At 41.9% G+C, this 10680-nt stretch overlaps 1 protein-coding gene across 1 annotated transcript in view; it reads right to left on the bottom strand.

The window, feature by feature from the left end:
• Window positions 1-7304, bottom strand: part of DOCK11 (dedicator of cytokinesis 11) — a 176312-nt gene extending 169008 nt beyond the window's left edge. Inside the window, exon 1 of the mRNA XM_024750587.1 lies at window positions 7170-7304. Coding sequence (XP_024606355.1) covers window positions 7170-7304 — 135 coding nt within the window. The remainder of the gene's footprint in view (window positions 1-7169) is intronic.
• Window positions 7305-10680: the final 3376 nt, after the last annotated feature.

The following is a 10680-nucleotide window of genomic DNA, read 5'->3' as shown; positions in this document are numbered from 1 at the left end:
TAACTAGATGTAAAATAAACGTGCTTAAGACAGAAATAAGGATGTGAATCTTGAAGTACTAGTGACCCTGTAAAACCTCCCCAAGTGCAAAGTGAGAGGCTCTGCTAACCGCGGGAATTTTCTATCTGGTTACTTAATGTGTTAAGAGTTTGAAAATGGCCAAAAATTTCTGGGGAGCCATGCAGCCCTTCTAAGCGGGTTCCTACCACTGCCATGAGGGCACTTTGCCCACTTTTTTTTTTTTTCCGGTACGCGGGCCTCTCACTGTTGTGGCCTCTCCCGTTGCGGAGCACAGGCTCTGGACGCACAGGCTCAGCGGCCATGGCTCACGGGCCCAGCGACTTTGCGGCATGTGGGATCTTCCCGGACCGGGGCACGAACCCGTGTCCCCTGCATCGGCAGGCGGACTCTCAACCACTTTGCCCACTTTTTACCATCTTCAAAGACCAAGCAGTCCTATATATAATAGGACTTTGTTTTGAAAACAAGGGCATGGTTGATGGTTTCTGTGAATCCAGAAAAGACCAAATCTCTTAGCAGCATGTCTATTTCAGCAGTCATCACATTAGTCCCATTAAAGCACAAAGGTTCCAGAGCGCTTGGGACCCGGAAGTCCTCAGAAGGCAGAAGCCATGTATCACCAATCTTGGCTTTGCACAGAGCGTATGTATATAAAATGTGTTAATTGTTGAATGTAGGTGGATCAGCCCGAATTCACGCCTCGGTTCCATGAGTGCCTGTGTGGCCCGCCCTGTTGGTTACCGCCAGAAAAGCCATAACACTTTTTCCTTGCTAAGAGAGCCCAGATTTGCTTCTGGTATGGAGCAGAGCCAGGGGGCTTAGGGAAGACAGACCCAGCTCCAGGTGATGAATTATGACTGGTTAAAAAGAAAATCATGATAATCTCACTCTACTAGAGGAATGGTCTTAACTCCATTCAGTTTGGGCCCATGCAATAGAAAAGAGAAGTGTGAGAGGAGAGCTCCTGAGTTTTTCCACCTTTTAAAAAAGAGCTGTGCAGAGAGACCTCTGCTCCCCCTTCTCCCTGAGAGGGGTCTTTTCTGGTGACGCATCTGCCCTTGGCAGCCATTTTGCAACCACAAGGGAAGTCCAAGACCATCGCAGAGGGGCCAATCCAGAATTCAGACAGCATTGAACCGTTGAACCAACCCTACCTAGTACTGCCTACCTCTGAGAAAAGTAAACCCTTATAGCTTATGCAACTTTTAGTTGAATACTCTGTTTCTTTCAGCCAAAAGCATCTTTACTACTACATACTCTATTGTAGCCATTAAAAGTACACAGGGTTGAACAAGACAGGCCAAGGTCCCTCTTCTGGTGGAGCTTACGTTCTAGTGCAAGCAAATGAACATGTTAATTTCAGAAAGCGAGAAATACTATGTGGAGGATTAAGTTAAGGTGATAGGATAGAGAGCACTTGGAGTTGGAGACCTAATTTAGAATAGAAGGTCAAGGAAGTCTTCTTGGAGGAGGTGAAAGTTGAGTGAGTCTTGAAGGAAAAGAAGCAGCCAGCAAAGATCAGGAGGTAGAGCACTCCAGGTAGAATGGAATGACAGGTACAAAGGTGTGGAGATGGGGGCAGACTTAGTGTGTTCAAAGCCAGAAAAAAAAAAAAGGGCCAGCATGGTTGGAGCATAGAAGGAAGAGAAGTAGTAGGAGATGGAATCGGAGAAGAAGGCAATTTCTACAGAGCCTTGTGAGCCATCGGAAGCACATGTCACACGGATGGTATGCAAACACCGTCTGGTCATTAGTAGGCGCCATGCTTATTCTTGAGACTGTAGGTTTCACTTTTTTTGCTTTAAGTCTTCTGTTTAATTACATAAACAGTGAGCGTTGTGCCATGCACTGAGGGACGATGCAGGATGAATTAAATACGCTGTCCATTCCCTTCAGGAAAAAAAAGAAGTCCTGTAGAGAATGTATTTATGATACAAGGAAGTATGTGATAAAGACCATACTTGAGGTAAAGCGGGAGATCGCAAAATCACATCTGATTAGGGCCTACTGAAGGCTTCCTGTAGGAGGGGGCGTTTGAGTTTGACCTTGAAGCTGAGTAGGATTTGGACATGACTACACTCACATAGTAAAGGGAAATTGTAGAGGCAATCCTACAGCTTCCAACAGAGCATTTTACTGGGTGATTTCTTTTCCACATTTGTTAAATATCTTTGATTTTATCACAAATTTACCTATCCTAATGTTTATTTTAATTTAATTTAATGTTAACCCTATCCTAATTGAACTTGAGATTCAAGTATTAGAAATGCCATAGAGCTCTTTGACCTAGAAATTCCACTTCTATGAATCAAAGCCAAATAAAAACTCTCACATGTGAACTGAGATGCCTGTATAAAGATACTCATTGTATCCATGTTAATAATAGCAAACTATTAGAAACAACCTAAATACCATCCATAAGGGACTACTTTATCCTCAATTTCTAGATCAGTGCCTGGCACACAGTAGGTGCTCAAAAAATATTTGTGAATGAATGCATGAATATAACATGATTCATTCATACTAAGGAATTCTCTACAGCTATTAAGAAAGAATGAGATATATATGGATGTACTTACATCGAAAAACTCCAAAAAATATTGATAAAAAGCAGGTTGCAGAACAATTCTACTTGTGGAAAAATAATATTTGTGTATGTGTATCTATATCCCTACACATGAGCTAACCGGGGGGGAGGGGGCTTATGGGTGGGACATGGGAGTGGAGAGCAAGCGGGCTTTCACATTTTATCATCTAAATGCTGCAGACTCTCAAATGTATATTTCCAGCTTCAACCCCCAGACTTGTATATCCAATTCATCATCCCTACATGGGTGTCTAATAGATACCTCAAATTAAGCATGCCCAAAACCTAACTCCTATTCCTTCTCCGCAAATCTACTCCTTCTATAATTTCCTCTATCTCGGTATATGATAGTTCTTTTCTAGTTGCTCAGGCCAAAAACCTTAGAGTCATCTCTTATTTCTTACGCACCCTGCATCTAATCTAACAGCAAATCCTGTTGACTCTGCCTTCCAAATACATTCAAGAGGGAATTCCCTGGCGGTCCAGTGGTTAGGGCTCTGCGCTTCCACTGCAGGGGGCACGGGTTTGATCCCTGGTCGGGGAACTAAAATCCTGCATGCCCCGCAGTGTGGCCAAAAAAACAAAACAAAACAAAACAAAACTTTCAAGGTCCAAAGACTTCTCCCATCTCTACTGTTCCCCCTTGCCCTGCTACAGTCTATTTGTAACATACCAGCCAGTGATTCTAATCAGTCCCCCGCCCAGTTTGTGCTTAGAGTGACCTACAAGATCCAATGTATTACTTATCTCTTGCCGTGTAACAAATTACCCCCAAATGTGGCCCCTTAAGAGAACACACACTTGTTATCTCACATTTTCTGTGGATCAGAAATCTGAGCATGGCTTAGCTGGGTCCCCCAGATCAGGATCTCTCACTAGGCTGTGATCAGGGCATTGGTTGAGGCCTCGCTCATCTCAAGGTTCAAGTGGGTCAGGATCTCTTGCTAAGCTCGATCAGTGGTTATTGGCAGGATCTGGATCCTCACAAGTTGCTTGACTGAAGGCCTCCGTTCCTGGCTGGCAGTTGGCCACAGGCTGCCTTCAGCTCCTTGCCACGTGGGCTTGCTTGTCCATAGGGCGTTTATAACATGGCAGCTGGCTTCATCAAAGTGAGCCAATGAGAGAACAAGAGACTACCAGCAAGTAGAAGCCACAGCCTTTAAGAACCTAATCTTGGAAGTGACACCCCTTCAGTTTTGCTGGCTTCTATTCATTAGATCCAGCCCACAATCAAGGGAAAGTGTCACACAAGGGCGTTAGCACCAGGAGGTGGGGACCATTGGGGGCCATGTCAGAAGCTGCCTGTCACAGTCTAGACCACCTGTCCTACTACATCTCCTTTCCCATAACTCTCTGATCTCATCTCCTGCTAATCCTCCCCCTTGTACTCTATGCTGGAGCCAGGCCTCCTTGTGATTTCTTGAAATGGCAGGCATTGCCCATCATCAGAGCTTCATCACTTACTATTCCCTCTACCTGGAAGGCTCCTCCCCACATAGCTTCATTGCTTTATTCCCTCACTCCTTTGGATCGTGCCCAACGTCACCTTCTCAGTTAGGAATCCCTTGACCTCCCTGTTTAAAACGGTAACCCTCCCTCCTATCTAACTTACCCTTCTTTATTTTTCTCCAAAGCACTATCACCATTTGATGTGCTATATATGTATTTACCTAGCTATTTTGTTTGTCGTCTGTCTTCTACACTAAAATTTAAGTTCCATGAGGGCAGGACATTTTCTCTGCTTTGTTCACTGTTCTAGCTTCAATGCTTAGGGCAGCGCTTGTCCAATAGAAATCCAATACAAGCCACACATGTAATTTTAAATTTACTAGCAGCCACGTTAAAATTCAGTAAAAAGAAGGTGGTGAAATTAATTTTAATAGTGTATTTTCTTTGACCCAATGTATCCAAAATGCTATAATTTCAACATGAAATCAATATACAGGCAGACCTGATTTGATTGTGCTTTGCATGTACTGCATGTTTTATCGATTGAAGTCTTGTTTGCTTCAAACGAATCTACTGGCACCATTTTTCCAACGACATTTGCTCACTTTGTGTCTCTGTGTCACATTTTGGTAATTCTCGCAATATTTCAAACTTTTTCTATTTGTTAATATGATCTATGATCAGTGATCTTTGATGTTACTATTGCAAGAAGATTACAACTCGCTGAAGGCTCAGGTGATGGTTGGCATCTTTTGACAATAAAGTACTTTTTAATTAAGGTACGTACATTTAAAAAAAAATTTTATTTATTTAGCTGTGCCGGGTCTTAGTTGCAGCACGCAGGATCTTCGTTGCCGCATTCAGGATCTTCGTTGCAGCATTAGATGTAATGTTATTACACACTTAATAGACTGCAGTATAGTATAAACATGACTTTTATATGCATTGGAAAACCAAAAAATGCGTGCGAGTCGCTTTATTGCAATATTTGCTTTATTGCAGTGGTCTGGAACCAAACCCACAATATCTCTGAGGTATGCCTGTAAAAATTATTGATGAGATTCTTTTTTACTTTTTTTTTTTCATAGTAAGTCTTCAAAATCCAGGCTTCACCCTTAGATTGTTCAGATGCTAAATTTTCATCAGAAATCCATGATCTGTATTTAGATTCATAGTATTAGTTGCAAGAGTAGATTCACACATCCAACTCGTTTAAAAGTTTCCCAATAACTGTATCGCGTATCAGTTTTTATATTTCAGTATGCATTAATTAAAATTAAATAAAATTACAAATTCAGTCCTTCAGTCACACAATCCCCATTTCACGTGCTCAATAGCCACGTGTGGCTAGTGGCTACTAAGTTGGACAAGGCAGGCCTAGAACAGTGCCCAGCACATCAGGGTCACTCAATAATTAATTAAAATATCCAAATTTATTGTGTAAGCCTTTTCCAAAGAGAAGATATTTATGGTTAGTTGGAGAAGACAAATAAAGCAAAACGAAAGCAATCATGATGCCATGCCCACTTCTCTGGGTCACTGAGGCCTTTGTAACAAGCAAACTGTAATTGCAGAGAGCTGTAGAGACTCTAAAGCACGTTTCTATCCATTAGCTCTTGCAATCCTCAACACAATCGTGAGAGGTAGGTAGAGCCAAGGCTATTTTTCCCATTTTACAGATGAAGAAACTGAGGAAGCCAAGTCACGTGTTATTTGGCAGAGCCAGAAACAGAACCCAGGTCTTCTAGTTCTCTTTCCAATACACCATATAGTGTCAAGTAACCTGAATGGCCCTGAGAGGAACTCCGTCTTACTTTATCTCATTATGGATCCATCATCCCCGAACTTATAGTGATGGTGTCTGATTAGATACAATAATATATGCACTATATGAGTATCTGAAAAAGTTAAGAGCCCTATTAGAGTATGAGGCATTTGAAATTATAGAAACCTTACTGTGTGTACATTAACAGCCTATTGCACCACTTGGAATAATGGGAGGTTTCTTATTCCCCAGACAAAGGCACAAACCTCACCCTCTTTTGTTATTTTACCGAATCCACCTCCTTCACAGAGTGTAATAAAAATCCTCTACCCATAAATCGGTTGTGGATTTAAGGATAACACTTTCCCCTGCCAGAGGCTAATGACATGTCTCTGAAAATGCAAATGTAGGGGTCTTGAGTATTTCGAACGCCGTTGAAAGTACTAGGTGTTACTTTGTACTGTAAATGCATGTTCCTAAATGGGAAACTCATGAAGAGACCGGATGGTCCAGGCTGGGGAAGGAAGATGAGAACTTCCTCGGGCGAGTTGGGCAAGTTGGGCGCTGGGCAAGTTGAGTGGAAGCCATCTGTGGAGCAGAGTTGAAAAGAGCAAAGGACGACTTCCAGCAGCCTTTAGGGGCAGATAGGTTGTATCCAGAAAACTGCAGAGACGAGGATCAGAGCAGGAACAAGGACAGGGTGGGCAGACACTTAGAGCTGCAGAAATCAACGCGTGACTAGATTCTCGTTCACACTGCTTCACTGTATAGGAGGCAAGATGGGGTTTAACTCAGACACAGGAAAAGAAAACACTTAGGAGACGGGGCCGTGTCACAGACCAGAGAAGACACCTGGCCTGACACCTAGTAGGTGTGCAATCAACATTTACTGAACAAAAAGGACCTTACTTCTACTGATGCCAAAAAGAGGGCCTCGTGGATATAAATGCAACCAAGCCTGGAGGGCACACTAAGGGGAAAGGAGGGGAGTGAGCATTTACTGAGCTCCTACGATGTGCCCGGTGCCATGATGACTTCTGTGATCTGACTGCCCTGGAGAATTAACAGGAGCACAACAAACCATATGGTCAGGGCCTGTGAGGAGGTTTATAATCAACACGAGCAGAATAGCATGGTGGGTGTGCACTAGGGCAGCAGGTCCCCAACCTTTTTTGGCACCAGGGACCGGTTCGTGGAAGACAATTTTTCCATGGGTAGGGTGGAGTGAGGGGGTGGGGGATGCTTCAGGCGGTAATGCGAGCGATGGGGGGATGCAGAGCGGCGGACGAAGCTTCGCTCACTCACCCACCGCTCACCTCCTGCTGTGCGGCCTGGTTCCTAACAGACCGTGGACCGGTACTGGTCTGCGGCCCGGGGGCTGGGGACCCTTGCGCTAGGGCACAAGAGTGTAATTGAACTGGGTTCAAGTCCTGGTTTCTGACTCTCTAACAAAGTAAACACGAGCAGGTCGTTTTTCCCCATCGGCAAAATGGGAATAACAACTAGTACTTGGCTTCCGTGTTTATGGAAATTTAATGAAATAAATTGTCTGGCACACAGTAAGCTATTAAATAAGCATTAGTTGTCTGTGGCAGATGTTGTGTTTCCCAGAGATGCTACAGCGGGATCTCCCATCCCACATGCTCTTTTTACAACATGACTTTGACGCTTCTGCCTTCAAGACATGACCAGCTACGTAATTTTCTGGGCTCGGCGTGAAGTGCAAATGCAGGGCCCCTTGCTTGAAATGTATTCAGAATTTTACATTTACGTTTCCAACAACAGGAGAACATTAAACCAAGCGTGGAACTCTTCTGAGGGTGAGGCCCTGTGTGACTGTACAAGCTGCACACCCACGAGGCCAGGGGTCTGTGTTGCCTCTCCCGGAATCCAGGTGGGCTTGTGACCATGGCAGGATGACACAGTGTGATTTCTGAGGCAAGATCATAAAAAGTGATACATCGTCCATGTGGTTCTTTTTTGATACCTGTTTGGAGCCCTGAGCTGCCATTATAAGCAGTCTATCTGTCTCCAGGCCACCATGCATGGAGGAAACCCAGACTGGCCCCTGTGGAGAGGCCACGTGGAGAGGCTCTCAGGCTACATGAAGTGAAAAGAATGCCTGAGCAGTCTCCTGCTGCTGTGGTGCCCCTGCAATTCCAGCTTCAGTCACCATCTGACTACAAACACCTGTGAGGCTCTGAGCCAGAACCGTCCAGCTGAGCCCTTCCCGAAATTCCTGACCCACAGAAACCATGAACAATAATAAAATAAGTGTTGTTCTCCTAAGCCACTAAGTTTTGGGGTGATCTGTTATATAGCATTTGATAACTGGAACACTATCATTAAAACAAAGAATTAAAACAGCCAGTACCAGGAGTGGAAGTGATATATCAGAATGAAAGGAACTGCATCTGAATGTGTGAAACTCGTTTGGATCCTGTTTCAATCAAACTAGCTTTAAGAGAATTTTGAGACAATTGGAAATATTTGAATATGGATTGGGTATTAAATGATATTAAGGAATAATTGTTAATTTTGTTAGACATGACCATAGCATGATGACTATGTTAAAAACCAGTCTTTATAGATTTGAGATGCGTGCTGAAGTATTTATAAATGAAATGACACAACGTGGGATTTGCTTAAAAATGCTTCCCAAAGCACCAAGACCATTCAATGGGGAAAACATAGTTTCTTAAGCAAATGGTTCTGGGACAATCAGATTTCCACATGCAAAAGAATGAAGTTGGACCCCTACCTCACTCCATATATGAAAATTCACTCAAAATGGCTCAATAGTTTAATTATAAGCACTAATACTGTAAAACTCTTAGAAGAAAACATAGGGGTTTATCTTTATGACCTTGGATTTGGCAATGGAGTCTTAGATTTGACACCAAAACCACGAGCACCAAAAGAAAAAGATAGAGAAACAGGACTTTCAACAAAATCAAAAACTTTTGTGCATCAAAGTACATTATCAAGAGGGTGAAGAATGGGGAAAATATTTGAAAATCATATATCCAATAGAAGTTTAGGATTCAGTACATATAAAGAATTTTTATAACTCATCAAGAAAAAGGCAAACAACCCACTTAAGAAAATGGGCAAAGGACTTGAATAGACATTCCTCCAGAGACATATAAATGGCCAAGTAACGCATGAAAAGATGCCCAACATCATTGGTCATTAAAGATATGCAAATTAAAACCACAGTGAGATACCACTTCCCACCCGCTAGGATGACTGTAATAAAAAAAAAATAATAATAATAAAGAGACTGAGCTGCTGAATTGACCAGCCCTGCACCTTGGACCTCTGGTTGTTCAAGACCATAAATGTTCTCATCGTTTAAGCCACTTTTAAGCAGGCACTCTTTACTTGCAGCTGAAAGCATCCTGACTGGTAAGAGTTGTTAAACTGGTCTCTCCCGTCAGATAGGCAGGAATAAATAAATAGATAAACAAACAAACAAATAAATAAATAAATGGAAGGGAGAGAGAGGAAAAAAAGAAGAAAATAGCAAGCATTGGCCAGTATGTGCAGGAATTGGAATCCTCATACATTGCTGGTGGGAATGTGAAATGGTGCAGCTGCTGTAGAAGAACATTTTGGCGAGTCTTCAAAAAGTTAAACATGGAATTACCATATGATCAAGCAATTCCAATCCTAGGTATATATCCAAGAGAAATGAAAGCATATGTCCATACAGAAAGTTTACATGAATGTTTATAGCAGCATTATTCACAATAGCCAAAAGATGGAAACAGCCCAAATGTCCATCAGTAGATGGATGGGTAAAGAAATTGTGATCTAGCATATAGTAAAATAACTTCAGCCATAAAAAGGAATGAGGTACTGATACATGTTACAACTTGGATGAACCTTGAAACCATTATGCTAAGTGAAAGAAGCCAGACACAGAAAGTCACACATTGTATGATTCTATTTACATGAAATACCCAGAAAAGGCAAATCCATAGAGACAGAAAACAGATTAGTGGTTGCCAGGGGTTGGCAGAGGGGGAATGGGGAGTATTACTTAATGGATACAGAGTGTTCTTCTTGGATGATGAAAAAGTTTTAAAACTACAGAGAGGTGGTAGTGGCACAGCATTTTGAATGCACTGAATGGTTACATCTTTAAATGATTAACTATAGAATATTATTCAACTTTTAAAAAGAAAGAATTCCTGTCACGTGCTACAACATGGCTGAACCTTGAGGATGTTATGCTAAGCGAAATAAGCCAGTTACAAAAGGACAAATAGTGTATGATTCCACTTGCGTGAGATATCTAGAGTGGTCAAAACTATGGGAACAGAAATAGAGTGATGGTTGCCAGGGCCTGGGGAGAGGAGAAAATAGGGAGCTGTTCAATGGGTACAGAGCTTCAGTTTTAGTAGACAAAAAAGTTCTAGAAATCTGTTACACGACAATGTGAATATAGTTTACGCTACTGATCAGTACACTTAAAAATGGTTAAGAGAGTAAATTTTATATTATGAGGTTTTTATCACAAGTAATTTTTAAATAAAAAATGGTTAACTGTATGTTGTATGAATTTAAACTCTATAAAAAAACACTACAGCAAAAAAAAAATGGGGGAGTGGTGGTAGATGAGACAAGATTAACAAAAAGCCAATAACTGTTGAAGTGGGTGAGGGGTACATGAGGATTCATTATACGGGTCTTCCTGCTGTTGTGTATGATGTATATAAAATATTCCATAATGAAAAGTCAAGAGAGAAGTTGTGCTTGTCAAACTGTATCTATATAATACATATTGTCCGTTTTCAGGAATTGCCTTACTCTAAAAGTCTAAAGTTAATCATATCCTGATAAACTGCTTTTT

The sequence above is a fragment of the Neophocaena asiaeorientalis genome, unplaced genomic scaffold (genome assembly GCF_003031525.2).
Source record: "Neophocaena asiaeorientalis asiaeorientalis breed wild unplaced genomic scaffold, Neophocaena_asiaeorientalis_V1.1 scaffold503, whole genome shotgun sequence".
Taxonomy (NCBI): Eukaryota; Metazoa; Chordata; class Mammalia; order Artiodactyla; family Phocoenidae; genus Neophocaena; species Neophocaena asiaeorientalis.
Note: the sequence above shows the minus strand (reverse complement) of the source record. Positions and strands in the feature narration are given on the sequence as shown.